Below are 18,482 nucleotides of genomic sequence, written 5' to 3' on the forward strand. Positions count from 1 at the left end.
AAATATATAACGTTTTCAGGCTGTGAAATGAGAAATACTATGGAACGCCTGATTTATGTTGTGGTTTGTTTTTTTTTTTTTATGTACGTTAATTTTTTTAATGTTTCTTACTCTTGGGCACACTGTGGGTCTGATCACGTTCATATCCATGTAGGAAAATAGTTCCCTGGGCAAACAAGCTGAGTAACTGCTCTCCCTATGGGTAGGGTTTGTTGCATGTTTGAAATGTAAACTAATATGTGGACTTAAATTTGGATTGATGTCTGCCTCAGTCAAGATCCTAAGACTACAGTCTCACTGATTTGAGGACAACGGGAAATTCTGCATCCTTGTACTTCATTTTATCCTTGCTCCACTGATGACAGTGATGGGGTCCCTCTCTTTTGAAACGCAGACTAGCAGGTCTGAGTTCTCATACAAATTGCTAAGAAAAGGTCTTTGTGCAGTGTATGAAAATACACGTTCTCAGCTTGAGAAAGATAAGGATTTTGTTTCTACTGCTTCTCCAAGTTATCAAAGAAAGGAAGAAAAATAAAAGTTTTTAAGGGCTGGTGTTGTATCTCTATTGATCTTTAGCCTGAGGAAAAGCAGTGACCTTGCTAAAAAACCACAAATAGCATCTTTTCCCTTCCTCCTTCTCCTTTTCCCTTTACTCCTCTTCCTTCTGCTCAGGTTAAATAAAAAAAAAAGCTCTTGATTAGAAGTGCTGCTAGCAGACTTCCACTTTCTGGTTCAGTAAATGAAGCAGTGAAGGCTGCAGTTGCTGTTAAAACAACACTGGCTGTGACAACTAATATATCTTTTTTTTAATATTTTTTTAATTCTTTTTTTTTCTGATTTTCCTCTTTTCTCAAACATTTCTGTGAGAGAATGAGACAGCTTTATTATAGCCTAATATTCTGAGGCAGTGAGTGCCCTGGGGTAACAACATTTCAGAGATACAGACGTGGACGCACAAAAGAAATCTGTGGAACATGGATATGGCAAGACTTTGAAAGGTTTGCTGTTTTTTTTTTTAATTGAGGGTGGGTTTTTCTTTTCATAAAAGAATGCATAAATTCACATCTCAAGGAGCTGTCATAAAACTATTAGCAGTCTATGCTACTTGTTGAATAGGTTGTTGTAGATGGTTGACTATTATAGAAAGATATTCATTACTTTATGGGCTGATTCAGCACATTGCAGATATTAATAACGTGAGAAAAGTGAGAAGTTCTATACAGATGTTGTTTAAAATCAGACACAAAATATTCTGTTCCTCTCCACTATTACTCAACAGAGGGATTCATTGACTTCAGAAAATCCACACTGGATTATCCCAGCCAACAATGGATTTGGCCAACAATGGTTAACACAGAACAGACCACATCATTAGATACTCCCTAATGGTAGGCTTCCCTCTAAGGTATGGATGTACTGTGTAATTCACTAAAAGATTGAGGAAGGAAATATCTGTTCCAGGCTGGATTCTCCTCTCGTGCTTATATAACTTCAGTGTGAAACTGAGTTAGACAATACATCATATCCGTAGCAAATTGGTATAAGTGAAAGGGGAAGAAGAACCAGTATTTTTAAAAATCTGGGGTAGGAGTGTGTATGTGTAAAATATGTTCAAAATCAGACTGCTTTTTGGAACAATCTAGAGAACATTTCAGTAATGTGTTTTTTTGCTGATGTATTGCACAGTGGCATAGCATGGCAGCCTAATCACAGCAGTCATGTCACACTACTTCACTGACTTTCAATTGCCTTGCTTGCCCTGTTCTACACACAATTGCAGGCTGTAATGTACATGAAAGGACTCAGTGTTCCTTATCTTAACTTTATGGAGATCCTGAAAATGTGAAAAAAAATGTATTGATCACAGCTGCCCCTTTTACCACCTAAAATGTTTTTCTCAGATGATGCTACCTGCCATCATCTAAACTAGCTTTTAGCTGGCCAGTACTGTCAGTGGTTATAGCAAATACTAATGGTATTAAAAACAACAGCTCAGAGAGGAGCCAAAGCAATACAGGTCTGTGCGTGGCTGTGCTGTGTTTTGTTCTTTTGAATGCTCTGACAGAGCTCCTACAGTACATGACACACACAGAGAGAAAAATATCGTACCTTTTGGGAAGCAGTGGAAGCCAACCTTAACTGAAGTTTTTTTGATTGGAGTACAGTCTTTCATACATTTCAGTACTGGGTCAACAGAGTAGCACATAGATTCCTCTCCATCAATAGTAGGATTTCGATTCAGCTTCACATAACTGCGCTGCAGCTTGCACCCTAAGAGAAAAAAGGAAAGGTAGTTAAAATTGTAGAAATAAATCCCAATTGATCCTTGCAGTAATAAAGGTCCATATTTTCTCTTCAGCTTTTATTAAAACACAGATGTCTGACAAACCATTTTCACAGTAGTGAGGTTATCTAGATAGGGTGATAATAAGTTGGGGGATAGAAGACAGACTCTGAAAGGGGAGCTATTTTTAATATCTAATTGCACAATATAACCCAAATGGAATCATGTATACCCAGTTTTTTAGAACTACATAATACACAGAAAATAACCTCTCGTGTCTGAACGCTATTAAGAATAGATACTGCAAGCACAATGGCTACTTCATTTCATTAGGAAAAATGTCAACTGTAGTGAATGGATTAAAAAAAAAAAAGGGCAGCATTTATATAATAACATCAAGGATAATTTTGTATTGGATGATTTTTATAATGCTGCAATTATCTCACTAGAAAGGTATAATGTAACTTAACAGGATCCCAGATATAACTCTGTTTCATGACACACAGATAAGTACAATTCTGCTGCCACTGAAGTCAAGGAGAAAACAGCCATTAACTTCAATGAGGTTATCTCAGGTACCAAGGTAAATGCAGACCTCCAGAACAAAACTGTACTGATGTTATGGAAGGCCATCATTAGTTGTCCAGTTATATGTGAGAGTAAGCTCTGTTATAGTAAGAGTATTTCTAAATATTTCCCTGAGATTGCAACCTCTGATGGTGCAGAACAAAAGTGAAATTTTGTGCACTCTGAAAATATACATAAACTTCAGATCTGACACTACATTCATAGTCTGCAACTGGTTTGATTAAATTAAGTCTGCAGACAACAGCTGAAACTGCTTTGATTCAGTGGTGAAAATCACATTTCTTTCAATAGGAGCAAGATTAGGCCTGATTTTGCCTCTCCAAGAAAAAAGCTACTCAGTGTAAGAAATTACAGTAGAATCAATTCTTTAACATTGAACTATTCCTGAGACAAAGACTTTTGCTGTATTATGTATTCTCTATATTCACAGGTAGTGTTTTAATCAGAGAGTAGTTAATGAAGTTAAAATGGATATATATTGCTATTGTCTTTTCTTATTAAAAAACATATCTGCTGCTTTAAAAAAAAAAAAAATTTCTAGCTATTGGCAGAGGAAAAGTGGAATTGTTTTCTCTGGAAACATAAAGTGTGTTCAGTTCTACTCACCACCAGAGCAGGATTCTTCTAGCAATACCCATGAATGAACAAACGTAGAACAGCTGTGTGCCAGCTTATGATTTGGCATTAGGAGTTCATTGTGTTTTTCTCTGTCATTATTTCCACAGATTCCACAGGTCTTTCCTCTCATCCATGAAGCAACAGTAACCTATAAGACAGCACATCTTTGTAGTGAATACTGAAGTGTTGGTCTGTTACATTGCCAAAGTACTAAACTGAAAGAAAGTAGTAACCTTGAAAGTAAGCCAAATACCTTAAGGATCACACCATCAAAAGTCACTTTCTTCAGCCCGTGTGTTGGAGCTTCCACGCTAACTGTTGTCTCATTTTTAGAAATTTTAACATTGTCTGTAAAAAGATAGTGAATCATAAGGTGATCTGTTTAATTTCAGATTAATGGAGAAACTGAGCACAAAATACACCCTAATGCATTTCCTTCACAATGATAATATTGCTGCTACAGTGGGATTTTTTTTTTTTGAGCGAAAGCAAAAATAAGATAAATTATCTCTTTATGTGTAAAAATATTCTACTGCTGTTACCTATGGTTGGATCTGACTTTTGTATCCAGTCTGCTAAATCTCGAAATTATAATGACATTGCTGGTGCTCCAGCTAAGTGTCTGAAACAAAGCATCTAACTGTGATGTTTTTTTTCTAACCAGCCACCAACCTGGACATACCACATGAATAAGAAAGGGCTTTATTTACCTGCCATTTGTGGTGGAGTGAGGTAAAAGTGTATATACTGTAGGAAACAGGAATGTAAGTCAGTACAAATCTCACAAAAGTCAAGCCTAGATTTTATTTTATTTAATCCCACTTGTATTTTCCTTACATTGAGATATTTCTGTGGAATTTGTAAAAAATATTTTTAACATATTTAGTTTCTGGGTAAGTTAAGTCCTGGAAAAGTGAGTATCACAGCTTACATTTTTCATACTCGGAAACTCCACTGCGTGATAGAACGGGTTCTTCGTTGCATGCCACAAGGAGAGATGAATTTGCAGTAGGATAGATTGCGATGTTCCTTCAGAGAAATAAAAATAAATTAAAAACCCCAAGCAAACCCACAAACCAAAACAAAAAACCAGTGGTTAATTTAAAATATGAAAAGTAAAGATATTTGTGACCAAAGCTAGCAGAGAACCAACTTGAGTATCTGATCTTTGAATGAAAATTCAGTGGGACTTTGGGTTTTGAGATTCAGCCTTTAAAGAAAAGACAGCATGGGACATAATAAGCACATTATCAGATAATGGCATCAGTGAAATAGAAGACAAGAGCAACTAGACAAAAAGTCTCAGATGAGTACTCCTTCTGGAAATCCTGTTTTTCCCCAAATATCTAATTGCAAACCAGTTTTACCTAGGAGCTACAGGTTTCCCATTCCCAGACTAACTCCCTAGAACTTTATACCTCATTTCTGAGCCCTGAGTATAAACCACACTTACGCTGAGGATGTATTTATGTGAACCTCTCTTGAGAAAGACTGAGGATCAACATTTCTCGTAGTAATAATGAATTTTGGGCGCTCAGTACAGTCTTGGGCCACTATCAGGTTGCAGCTTTTATTGAAAGAGAATGTATGGCTCACATGGTCAAATGTTTTGAAATCTCTTTCTCTGACTTCACATGTGGCTGCAAAACAAAACCAGAAAAGAAACTGTAGATGTGACAGGGGTGTATGTGTTGCTGCAAAGTATTGAAAGCCACCTCTATGAAACTGAAATACCCAGTAAACAGGAAAGAAACTTCATCATCTCCTTGGCAGAAACTTTCAGTGCTGCCAGAGTGTGTAAGGACGGGATAGCACTGCAGAATAATGAGCAGATACAGATATACTCGTACTGATTTTCCTTACATGCTTAAATTCACAAAAACATAAAATTCAAGGTAACAGGAACTAAATCATAGCAAATTCTTGACAAACTAAAAATCATAACTAAATATGATAAAAATTAGTTCATAGTTCCCACAGAAGTGCTAGGCACCTACCAGCTAGAGACTCATATGACTCCTTTTTGAGAAAAAATAAAGAGGGCAGAAAATACATGATCTGTCCTGTACCATCACCTGATGCCTCTCAATGCAGAGATGGCACCTTCTTAAAAGGGGCAAAAAGAGAATCCCTTGTCCTTGCAGACAGGAGTGATTCCTGAACTCTAAATATTTAAATGAGTTTGGAGTCTCTTCATCCACCTGCTAACAAACTTACTTCTAAGTGAAGGAATGAGCTATTGAGAAAGCAGGGCTAGAGATGCTATGCTTCCTTATAAGACCAATACAAGGAAAGGCAAGGCCCAGTCATGGCAGAGGGTGGATCTACAAACATAGCTTATTCATGAGACAAGCATATAAATAATATTTACATTGATCTTCTTGTGCTATTTGTGAAGCTATTTCAGGAAATAAATTCCAGGCAGTGATATCTCGAGTCTCATAAGTTGGAGATGGGCCTAAGGGCAGAGTGAATGGCATTCGAAGTGCCTGATAGTAAAGTGTTACCTGAAAAAGCAGACATAAAAATACATTAAGATAAATTGAACCATATTGCTCAGGATATGACTGCAAACAAATAAGTCTCTTATCTTGAAAAAACCATCTTGAAGATGCATTTATACAATTGCAGTTGTGTTAGTCTCTCCAGGATGCACCCAAACCTAAGTGTTTTGTGAGGAACCATTGTCTTCTCTTCTAGTCACACTTTTAGGGAAATTGCTAAGGACATTGGAAAGTAACAGACACAGATGAAATTTAAGTGATATTGAAGTGACTTCTTAAAAAATAAGGTATCAAATTAAGTAACGGAATAAGTTGATGGATGTGTCTGGAAAAGTGAACAGCATCTATTACAGGCTGAAAATTGGCATGATGAGCAGGTGAGTGTTGGGGGAAGATCCCTCACTGTAGCTACAAGTCACATTTACCAAAACAATCAACACTTACTGTGCCTGTGTCTTCATTATCATATATTAAAGATACTGTAACACTGAACCACCATGAAAGGTTAAAGACACACTAATTTCTCTGTGTGTGAATAGCTAGCTGTTACTAATTTGCCAGAGATCCACATGGAAAATTTCTCAAAGCAGTGCAGAGAGATTTGGTGGACAAGGACCAATTAATCATGGGATTCTGCTGATCCAGCCTGTGCAAGCTGCTCTGAGAGTGTAACTAACTGCTCCAGTTTGGTTAAGGCAGAGTTGTATTTGTGGCTGTCATAACTTGCTCAGACCTGTCTCATCAAGCATGGTTACTGCAGATGTGGGACTTGGATACCAACACAAATTGATGCTGCATACGGTTGCGACAGAGTGCAAAGCATTCTCAAGGCCTCTGTTATCTGCTCTGGGACCCTCACAACACACAGAGCTAGTCATGTTGGGTAAAATGAATAAAGGGGTGAGTGCAGTGCAGTCATACATGGAAAGATTTGGGCCTAAGTGCTGTTCTCAACATGGAAACAAGGCATTTGATTACAGAGTCTGATTTTCAACTTATTGATACATTGCACAAAAGCAACACAAAATCAGAAGTACTCTTGTATATATTTCAAACTCATGTAATGTAGTCAGGCATATAGCAGCTTGTCTAAAAGGGACTGTTTTGGTTTTTTTCTTTACATTAAATGTCGAAATATTATTAGTTGAAAATCCATTCAAAGTAGGGAAAAGGAAAATAAAAATTGACATGTACCCCAGGAACTTTAATTACTGCATCGATTGTGCGTGGAGATGTTGCAGCTGCCCTTACTATAACTTCACGAGATGGATTTCTCTGATGTGCTTCTGAAAAGCCCAACATGAGTGCTGCACCAGGAACGTATTTCATGAATCTAGAGATAAACAAGATGTGACAAACTCAGGTACTTGAGGAAATGCAGATGTGGGAGAATGAGGACTACCTGCAGTGCTTGAAAAATCAGGGAAACAATGGACAAACTGGAATGTCAAAGAAATAATACTTTGGGTCAAATTAAATGGTTGATTTTTACCCAGAGGAAACACATTGGTTTGATTCTGCTCATTTTAAGTGGTTATTTTTTGAGATTGAATAGAGAACTTTTCAAAGCAAAAAGACATTTTGAACTGGAATATCAAATAATTTAATATGGAAAATAAAATTAACCATGTAAAGCTTTTAAATATTTGAGGTATTTTTGGATTTTCATGTGGAGAAAGGAGAACACATTCAAAAAATACTTTTGTGGAACTGAAATTCTTTTTTCCATCCAGAAAAAAACCCAAATATATTTGGGTTGAAAAAAATCAAATTCTTTCAGTGTTTTTATAAAGCCAACTAGTGTAAGAAAAGCAGAATAATAATTTAGGAAAGAGCAAATTACATACGCCGAGCTTGTCTTTTTTAACCATGATGGAAGACTTCGCCATTGCACCTTCAGCTGCACAGCTGGCTTCCTCGCCAGTTTGCCTGTGGTAGCTGTGGCTGCTATCCTGTAGTCCTGGCACTCCTTGCCCCATCTCAGTCTGGCCTTTACAAACAGGGAAACAGACAACCAAATTTCATAAAAGAATCACAGAACCACCCTTGGCCATTTCAAGATGCAAGTTTTAGTTCTTTCCTGAAACTACGCTGATCCTCAGTGTTTCCACGTCTTTCTTTTGCTATAAATAAGCTCACAGGGAATTTTTGACTACATCTGGAAAAATCTGTGGCATAATAGAATAAGTTTGCTAGGTTGTGCAGAACTACATGTATATATTCCTGTCTTAAAGCAGCTCATAAAACATCCGGTTTCTCATCATTTCAACATTTCTTTAGACTTGGTAATTTCAGAATCAATATGTATTTTTTCTTTTTAGAAGACTGCACTATAATTTCTAGTAGCCTTCCCCAATACTTCTTGATATATCCTGAAAGTCAGTATCTATTTTTTGCAGATTTTGAAGTGGCTGAGTTTTTTCTTTTTTATTTTTAATGCAAAAATATAGTGAAAGAGAGGAACATTTTCAAAATTTCACAAACTTTGTGAAACATTTCAAAATATGTATGTTTTTCCTGTCTAGTTTTCCTAATCATCAGGTGCTCTGTACTTAAAAAATCTCTGGGCTTTTAGATGTTACTCTGAGCAAAGATGCCTGTGTGCTTACCTGTGCTTTCAGAGGCAGTATTACAGCATCAGCACATGCTTTCCAATTGGTTTCAGCCAGCTGAACTACAACTAGTTGCACATCAACTTTGGCAGCATCAGAACGAACATATGCTGTAGCTTGATAACCTTGATTTCTGTTGTCACTCCTTACTGCCTGTGCCACAATCGTAATGCCAGGTGGAATTATATCTCCCAGGAAGTTGCACTGAAAAACAGCCCCCAAACATCTGTGTTTAAATATTTCTGTGTATACACTGGAGATCCTACAGTCCAGTTTATGTGTGCTGATAGCAGGAAGCAGCTCTCATCCTTCATCTGTTTAGTTTGAAGTATGTGTTTCTATAACCCCAATATTTAAGGATAAATTTGGTTGGAATCTTGATTATTTGCATTACAACCAGGAATTTTTAAAGACATGGTTGTTTTGATGAGGGATCCAAGACTCTTCCAAACTATCTCTATGCACATAGTAAGATTTTGTTCAATATTTTAAATAGTTGCCTAAATACATACTAGGTATCTTCATAACAGTATACACATTGACAGCACATTTTACTATACTGCAGCTCCTTCAAGCCAGTTGATTATGTTGAAAACCTTCTCAGTAGCAGAGATCCCATAGACATTACCTGCATTTGCAGAGCTATTTGTTCTATTATTGTGTATATACCTTTCCTTAGTACAATCATAGAATACTAAGTGTGTAATAAGATAAAGATGATCTGGGCTTAATGGAACATTTACCAATCAGTAATGACAATGAGGAATCTGATTTTAGTTATGCACTTCATGTACTCGTGACCTCAGGTCTACATCTAAATTAGGTGGACTTAAGTTTAAAAAAATCTTTAAATAAAACCTATTTTTCCCTCCCCATTTTTACTTTGATGCAATTTATTTTTCATTTGGACTTTCATAAGAAAATTATTTCCCTTTTAACTTACAACTCCATTCCCTTAAAGTTGCATAATTTCCAAATTTACAAAGTTGACTTCAGAGTACTTCCCAAGCCTAACTCGGAAAGGTTAGCTGTTCAAGTGCTCGTTTGAGCTCCATCTCAGCTAGTTCGAGTGCCAACACATTCAAAGTTCCCGCCCTGCACCCAGCAAAACCCAGCTGCTTGTTTGTACCAAGCAGGTAGTAGCAGTACCTCGCGTGTCACGCTGCAACCTCGGCTGCGGTGGCTGCTGTCTCCTCTGCTTGTGTGCTTCCTATTTGAGCTGTGGCCAGTATTTTCTTCATGGTGGTGGCTGCTGCTGCTGCTGCTGCTGCTGCTGCTGCTGCTGCTGCTGCTGTTGCTGTGGCTACTTCCCAGCTTAGAGGAAGATGATGATGAACTGCTTGATATCTTATGATCTGGATGCTAAGAAACACAGTTAAAAAGCTATGACATGGCCTCTAGTTTTACAAGTATAGACATCAACAACAGAGTTTTTAGCCTCCATCTGTAGGTAACATAGACATATCTAGAGTGTTATGCAGACATGAAATATGTTGGATGGGAATACTCCTTGGATCCATCTGCATCTCTGCTTTATAGGAAGGCTGCATAGACAGTGACTGCAAACAGCATCACATTGCCCATGAAAACCGATGCTTTAGAAATATGAAAGGGATCACAGATTAGTGAAAAACGTTGTAAATCATCTTCCTGTTTCACAAGCAGGATACATAATAACTTTATGGATAACACCTACAAAAGCCAGTATGTTGTCATCCTAAAATATACTTAAAATACCTCTATGACATAATGCAAACTGAACTTAAAATACCTCTATGACATAATACATACTGAATCTTGTTTCTGACACAGTCCACATACCTGATGATTTTTTCCATGATTGCCTAAAAACTTTGGACATGGTTATTCCCATCGGAAGATCCTGCTGTTTTATAATTCCCCCCTGGTCTTTGTTAACTTTAATTTTGACTGCATTGTACAGCATCTATCCCAAAGGTCTCCAGACCCAAATTTAAGGATTGCAAGTGCTGCAACAACAGAAGGATATAGTATAATAGTATTTTAAGAATAAATGTTCTTATTTTGGCTATTGTCAATGTTTTAGTGGACAATATGGAACTCTCAACTGAAATGAAACAAAGTCCTTCAGTAATATGCTTGATCATATCAACTGTAGCCATTATGGGAATGTACACTTGAATTAGGGACTTACCCAATGGACTTTAGCAGACCTGAAGCGGAGCTGGTATACTTTTGGAAGGCGGTATTCCTGCAAAATTCCAAAAGATGTTGTTACCTACAGTTCAGTAAAGATCACCTCCCAGCAGAAGTCAAATCATTAGAAAATTTTACCCATTCTGTAGAAACATCATCACTGTGACTGTTAAACTGGGACTTGACATGTTTCACCTCATCTTCTCTGTCATATTTGCTATGGCGGTGGAAAGCACCAGTGCTTTCACTGCTGCTGCTGATGCCACTGCTGCTGCTTCTGCTGCTACTGCTGCTACTCTGTGTTTTACGCTTCCATTCACGGACTCTCCTCTCTTCTTCAGGAGCACTGACAAGTGGAAATGGTGTGGTCTTGGACTGCTTCTTGGCCTTCGGCTTTATACCAGATGCTTTGCTACTGCTGCTGCTACCTCTGCTGCTACTGCTGCTGATCCTACTGCTTTTGCTGCTGCTGCTCTCCTTGCTACTGCTACTCGGGCTTTTGCTGCTGCTGCTGCTCTTGCTGCTGCTGCTTTTGCTGCTACTGCTCTTGCTGCTGCTACTACTGCTGCTGCTTTTGCTGCTACTGCTCTTGCTGGGGCTACTACTGCTGCTGCTTTTGCTGCTGTTACTATTACTGCTTTTGCTGCTGCTACTACTACTGCTACTGCTGCTGCTACTACTTCTGCTACTTTTGCTGCTACTGCTACTACTACTGCTACTTTTGCTGCTGCTGCTACTGCCACTACTACTGCTACTTTTGCTGCTGCTGCTACTACTGCTTTTGCTGCTGCTGCTACTACTGCTTTTGCTGCTACTACTGCTGCTACTACTGCTACTACTGCTTTTGCTGCTGCTGCTGCTGCTGCCACCACTGTCCCCAAAAGGGTAGAATTTCTTTTCTTTGGCTTTGGACTCTCTTCTTTTCAGATTTATCTGGGTGGCTGCCCGTGACGCTTTGTTGTCAGAGTCGCTGCTGGAGGGGCTACTTGATGCACTTTCGGCACTTCCACTGGTGCTGCTGGCACTGGATGATGAGCTTCTGGCTTTTATTATCCCCTAGTTAATGGTACCATAGGAAAAACAAAATTATTTTTCTGTGCTGCTGCAGAAAACTGTAAGTAAAATCGGATACAGAGAGCTACAAGTCTCTCTGCTGCCTTAGGAGACAAGATGTATGCCTGATAGCATTCTTGCAATACATCACAAGCAGGCAAATTTATAATAACATGTTAAAACTACACAGAAGTAGAAGAATACATCAAACACTTTTGTGATATGCAACATGTGTAGAAGTAGTTGATCATACAGTTACATGGAACATGCAATAACATTACTATAGCTGTTATATCTCAGGGCAAGTTGTCTAGGTAGGCGTCATTCCTTTTTGCTACAGTTACAGTGCTGGAAGGAACGGATTACCTTTTTGGGCACGCAACTATTTTGTGTCTTCCAAGAGATTTTCAGAAACGCCTAGAAAACCAGACTGCTCTTTCTAATTACCGACTGCTCTTCACATGCAGAAGAGATGAATGCAAGCAAAAGACCTGCAGAAACACTGTGTACCCAAAGCCCTGTCTTCATTTTCCAACTTTTTTATACTATCTAAGCAAAGGAAGATACCTAGTTAAAGAAATACAAATAACTAAGTTTTGTGTAATCTCTCCCACAAATCTAGAAGTGGATTTTTATGGTAGTACCTGGTCATTAGTATCACCAAGGATTTTCTTCACTCTTTTAAGTGTTTCTTTTCTGGAAGGTACTTGTTCCTCTGGATCTTCAAATGTTACTAAACGTACCATTTTTGTAGGAGCTTGGTCTCCTGCTTGAATGGTGACTTGTAGTTTTTCAATAGGCACCTCTGTGTAAACTGAAATTACACAGCAATTAGTGTTACTGTTACTATCAGCAACTGAATGATGGCGTAAGCCATTTTTAGCTATAATTTTTTTTTAGCCATTCTTCCCCAGATGAAAAAGTACATGGTCACTGATTATTTTTGGTTTTCAGAAACTTTGTTATAAAATTTCTGTAACAGCTAAAGCACATACTGGCAGTAACCAAATTTTTAAATATTAGCATGATACTAGATTATTTTTAAGTCAACAAACAGGATGGTTAGCAGACTTAAGTCAAGTGCTTAACTACATAATGTAGTATGGGATAGTGAATTAGGCATCATGGAGGAATTGAGGCTCAACTCTCGAACAGTAAAAATGACCCAATGGTTAGGCCATTCATTTTGATACTTAGGAAATCTAGATTTGGTGGCCTCCCATGCTTCCACTTCTTATGGTCATGGATTAAGACATTAAGGACTAGATCCTGGCAGGGTTAATCCATAATTCCCTTTAAAAGCCTAGTTTTTAGAGTGTAGCTACAGGACACTGCATCAGATCTGTTGCCCATGTCCAATTGCTCTGTGCCTGAATCCCAAATCCAATCATTCAGGATGCATCAGACACGCTCTGCAGGCACAGATCAGCTCTGCTTGACGCCGGCCATGCTGAGCGGCATTGCTAGGAGAGGTGAGGCATCGCTCCTCGGATGAGTAGGGGAGAAATGGATTCCTGCTACAAGCATACTCTGTTGTGTACTACCAGCAGGGGTGGTAGGTCTAATGGTAGTTTTAGTGGTACTTAATACATAAAAGATACGTGTATCTACAAATGTGCATGTGCATATACACACCCTTACTTACACACCCATTATGGTTGTATTTACCTGGCTTGAAGCTCATTCTAAAGGCATGCTCTCCAACTAGGTAATAAAGAGGCACATTTTTTATAAACGCAGCATGTACGCTTTTCCTTTCAATGCACACTTGAACCCCAAATGTACTTGCATTGGAGCACATGGACTGAACAAATGGCTCTTTTCGGGAAGAAGAACGTCCAAAGTAAATTCCCAGTGAAGCATCTTCTGCAGACTGCCTGTCCTATTAGATAATACAGATGTCAAGTTAAACTGGACAACACTAAGAGGAATATTTGAGTGTTATGAGTCATGCTGTTTTGATAATAGTTACTTATGTTCTGCAGGAGGAATTAATCAGTTTATTGAGATAGCAATGCTGTGACATAAGATAACTTGGTTTTCAACTGGACAAAATTATTAGTTGAATGGCTTGATTAGACTATCTAGTGTAAAAAGAGCTTCAGGTTATAAGAATGGAGAATTATATCACATAGTAATTCTAAATATTTAATTTTGTTTTCCTGAAGTATTAGACAGTGTTAACAGGTTATTGATGAATCTGAGAGTGCTCTAGACTGATTGGAGTTCTTTGCTTTGATTTCTGATTGCGTCAAACAACAGAATCTTCATCTGTGTGCATGAAAGTTCTGTCTTGGTTGAGGTCTGACATGAATAGGAGACTTCATTAACTAGATGGTCAAAGAATATCAGATGTTCGAAATTTCTGCTAAAAAATATGGAATTATACATGTGCTAAGTAATGCTTGCAGAAAAATTATGATTAATTAAAACTGGAATCAAATCCATGAAATGAAAACTATGACTTCCTGGAGCAACGAAGCAAGTAGCTAAAGACCTGTAATCATAAGCTTTCATTTCACATGTAATACAGGCTTGGAATTAATTTTTTACTCAGTTTACCATGTTTCACAACATTCCAAACTTGTATGAATCCCACTGAAAAACAAATTAAAAACTGGAGTTTTAATGTTATTTGCTTTCCAAAGGAAATTCTAATGATACTGTGGAATGCTTCAGTAAATGCCATTTTTCAATTGCAGTTTATTTAAGAATAACTGCAGAGTGCTGAGTTTTCAGAAGGGCAGCACAGAGGCATGAAGCAGAACTTTACTTGTTCCACAATATTAGAAACTTCTGCCAATGAAAGTACATTTGTCTATTGACTTCTCCATACGAAAGTGCCATACTCATCCTCTGTTCATCTCTCATTTTATGTGAAGACCCTTCAGAGCTGCAGGACAGCAATGAAACCAGAACAGGTCAGTGTATCCCTCACCTCTGTCAGTCTTTCCCTGAATGGATTATCATGGTAATGCCTTCACAACTCTGCCCATCATAGAAAGCCTGTGCTGGCTGCTACTGAAAACTGCAGCTCAGGAAGCCATTTGACTTGACACACAAACTGCCATTCATCCGTGAATCAGGATGCTTAAAAGCATTAAATTTGGTTCTACAAGTTGAGCAATGGAGTGTCTTGTGTTAGTGGTTACCCTGGGAATGTGATGCTTGCATAATAGTTGCAAAGTATTTTAAAGATTGTGGGCCTATCCTGTAGATGGCAGTGTAAAATTAATTAACAAAGAAAATGTTTCTACTTTTGAAAAAGTGTGGCAAGTCTGATGTATTACACTCCAGATTTTAAAATAATATTACTATAGGGCTATTTGTGCTATTAGTTTGAACCTGACTTATTTTGAGGTACTTATTTGGTCAGAGATGCATTATACATTTTACTAGGGAGAAAAGAAACGGCCCCCACTGATTTAAAGCCCCCAAAAGAATAGTCAGACACTACATAATTTACCCTGATGTTGTCAGTCTCGCCGGATGCAGAATCTGAATCAAAGGACATCTTCATTATGTCAGGCACTGCTTCAGGTAGAAGAACTGGAGTCATCTTACTAGCATCCAAATCCCCAATATTTCTTGTAACAGCAAATGTCTTAGACCTGCAGAAAAAACATTAAAGGAAACCTGTATTGATAGAGCACTGCTGAGGAAAAGACCTGAATAATGCCTTGTAGCACGTACTCAGCAACAAGTGTCATACCTTGCAAATTGCTTTACAGATATTTACAGCATCTTTCCTGTTGTATTTTCAGGGACTGCTAGGACTGAATAAAGGCACAGACCAATCTCAGAGGCAGACATCTCGGTTAGGCTTTTAGAATCCCATGTACAGATTAAAAGCACTGCAGTTGATGAGATGTCTGTAAGCCTAACACCTTGAAGAACAGACCACTTTGAAGCGTGTCTGTAGATTATTGAATTTTTTGTCTTCTATTTTGATCTTCTGGACTTTTAAATTTTTAAACTCATCTTCTGTGTGTTCACTGCTAAACTTACTTATTTCTCATTTTCTTTGACATTATATCTGGGAAAATACTGCCATAACTTCAAAAAACAACCTAGGGGACGGGTAGCTACAGAAATCTGCTTCCTATACAACTTTTGTTAATGCAAAATTAAAGAAAGGAACCTGAAATCATAAAATAAAGTGTCTCCAGCTTGATTTAAATTCACTGGCCATGTCTTGACAAGATATCACAGAGAGATATGTAGAAAGGTTAAGAGCCTATTTATGTAAATGTGCTCAGAACATTGTTTCCAGTGTTGTGGACTCTAACAGTATTAGTCAGGACTCAAGAAGGGTGACATAAGGTGCAGCATGAGACTGAGACTCTCACTGCTAAATATCCTGACCCCGCAGCTCCATACCTCATGATCTTCGTGGAAGTTGTTATAGTGCTGTGATAACTGTGAGTTTTGGTTCGGGTTAGAGAAACGTCTTCAACACTGAACAGTTTTGAGAGATGAAAACCTATTTCTCTCAGCTATTAAAGTGCTAACTCTACCTTATTAGCCATTTATCAGTGCTAACATCCAGCTCAGAATTCCCCACGTGCTGTTTCTCAAGTATGAAGTTGATCTGCTTGCCCCGGGGCTTTTGTGGTCTGCCAATGGAGGTGGTTTTTGTGACACTGAATGGAAAGACGGTCTGCAAAATGGTCTCTATTTTAATACGGTCCACATGGTAGTAGCCTAAGCAATTCCAGTCTAACCTATTTGAAAGATGAATTTGTATTCATTTGATAGCCTTCTCTTCCTCTTGAAGGCTCCTACCGTGCTGTGTGCAGTGTAAAGCACACAATTGCTCTTCTCATGGAACACCTCAATAAAATATGTGCCACCAGTGGGCTTTGTTTTCTTTGCCATCTCTTTCTTTTTTTAGACAAGGACATGACAGCAACGCTCCACGCTGGGTGATAGGAGAACCTTGAAGAATGGAATCTGAAATAGAGTATTCTCCCTAACAAGCTGAGGGGATGAAAGAAAATACAAATCAACTTGCATTTCAGATGGCTCATCTGGGTACAGAGACAAAAAAGAAAATGTTTTTTATTTTAATCCCATTCAATAATTCAAATGACCACTGAACTGCAGGCTGGGTCTCCAAGCAGAAAGCCCTGGGGTTTCTTTACCAATTTTTGTAGTATTTTTTATGCCAATAGTCTACTTCTGCCACCTAATGAAAGTGGAGGATCGATTGCTCCCTGTTGAGCACAGAGAGCCGACAAATGTAGCTGCATCACAGGTGACACATGTCAATGTCTGCAGAATCACACGGCACAGTAAAAATAGGCTACAAGAGCCAGCTCTGGTGCTTTAACAAGAAAAACACTCACAAAGAAGGCCTAAAGCTATGGTATGAAAGAATCTGTACTCTCTGATCTCACACAAGGGAGAAAAAATAAAAAGGAGATTTTCCCATATGTATTAGTGTATTTTTCAGATGAGAGAAGAAGCTGTGCTATAATATAAGCCAAATTCACTGCAGGGGTAAAGGACAAGCAATTCAGCTGTGTTGGGCCTACTAATGGTTCAGTGAGCATGGCCTTACATACGTCCTTAACATGGCGACAAAAGAGCTCAATGTGTGTTTAAAAAAACAACGACAACAACAACAACAAAAAAAAAAACACAACACAACAAAACAGCAAAAAACTTTTTTTCCCAGGTTTTAAAGCACAGCATGAAATTGTATCTAGATAAATGAGGAACAAGTGACTCTCCTCCAACCAGATCTTTAACATTCTTTCTGCTCTGGCAAGACGAAAATTTCTGCCTTTCCTATGCCTCATCCTTCTGACCTTGGTTGAAAGGTGTTATAAAACCAGCAACTTGAAGTACCAGGCACTTCCCTTCTTCCTCTCCAAACACACCATGCTGCCTTGTGAGCTCACAGTGTTCACTGGCTCTTCTGCATTTTCAGCTGCATGAGTTGTATACATGTCGCACACAGTGCTGTAATTTCATAATTCATCTGATAAAATGCCTATGTGAAACGATTTGTGCTTATCCTACAGTTACAACAAGCAAAAAACTCTGTGATACAAGCTGTATTCAAGCTATGTATATACTTCAGTAGCGTGTCATTATAAATATATGATATATTTGCAAAGTGCATTTCCTGGCAGCTCTCCATATTTATACTTTAATCACAGGGCTCTAATTTTCCCTGAAATTTATTTGATTTTTACTTCTTCTTGCAAATTTTATTAAAAAGTATGTTTAAGTAGCCATCTGCTAAATAATTATGTTAAAAGAGTCTTAAAAATAACTATTAATTTTAATTAAATTTAACTTTGATAGGATTGAATTGAAACACGTCATATATTCTCTCTAGGGTATGAGTGATTATTTTGCTCTGATTTTTCTGTAAAGAAAGTTGAGTTTGTAATGTGCTGATTTATCTTGGGAATGTAATCTCTCTATCACCAAAGTTTTCATTATTTTTTTCTTTTGAGTCTGTGATAGCCCACCTGAGTTTCTCTTCAGCTCTTGAAAATTTATATAAATCCCACAGCTGTGACAGGTTATAACCTGTACGGTGTGTAGGATATAACCAACCTTAATGCTATTGAAGACTGTTTGCTTCCCTTGTCTGGATTTGAGAGATGAAGGGGAAAATAAAATCACATCCTT

The 18,482-nt window shown here is 38.0% G+C and overlaps 1 protein-coding gene across 1 annotated transcript in view; it reads right to left on the minus strand.

The window, feature by feature from the left end:
- LOC133207857 (vitellogenin-1-like) overlaps positions 1 to 18,482 on the minus strand; it is a 42,300-nt gene that overhangs the window by 1,209 nt on the left and 22,609 nt on the right. The window contains exons 20-34 of the mRNA XM_061345140.1: positions 15,301 to 15,445; positions 13,503 to 13,716; positions 12,479 to 12,648; positions 10,920 to 11,837; positions 10,780 to 10,836; positions 9,756 to 9,968; positions 8,604 to 8,810; positions 7,842 to 7,984; positions 7,189 to 7,327; positions 5,862 to 5,997; positions 4,944 to 5,130; positions 4,422 to 4,519; positions 3,744 to 3,838; positions 3,479 to 3,638; positions 2,110 to 2,271 (exon numbers count right to left, since the gene is read on the minus strand). Of these exons, the coding sequence (XP_061201124.1) occupies positions 2,110 to 2,271; positions 3,479 to 3,638; positions 3,744 to 3,838; positions 4,422 to 4,519; positions 4,944 to 5,130; positions 5,862 to 5,997; positions 7,189 to 7,327; positions 7,842 to 7,984; positions 8,604 to 8,810; positions 9,756 to 9,968; positions 10,780 to 10,836; positions 10,920 to 11,837; positions 12,479 to 12,648; positions 13,503 to 13,716; positions 15,301 to 15,445 (3,044 nt within the window). The remainder of the gene's footprint in view (positions 1 to 2,109; positions 2,272 to 3,478; positions 3,639 to 3,743; positions 3,839 to 4,421; positions 4,520 to 4,943; positions 5,131 to 5,861; positions 5,998 to 7,188; positions 7,328 to 7,841; positions 7,985 to 8,603; positions 8,811 to 9,755; positions 9,969 to 10,779; positions 10,837 to 10,919; positions 11,838 to 12,478; positions 12,649 to 13,502; positions 13,717 to 15,300; positions 15,446 to 18,482) is intronic.

This window comes from Neopsephotus bourkii, unplaced genomic scaffold (assembly GCF_033783945.1).
Source record: "Neopsephotus bourkii isolate Nb327-2 ecotype Australia unplaced genomic scaffold, CSIRO-AGI_Nbou_v1 NB_234, whole genome shotgun sequence".
NCBI classification, from domain to species: Eukaryota; Metazoa; Chordata; class Aves; order Psittaciformes; family Psittacidae; genus Neopsephotus; species Neopsephotus bourkii.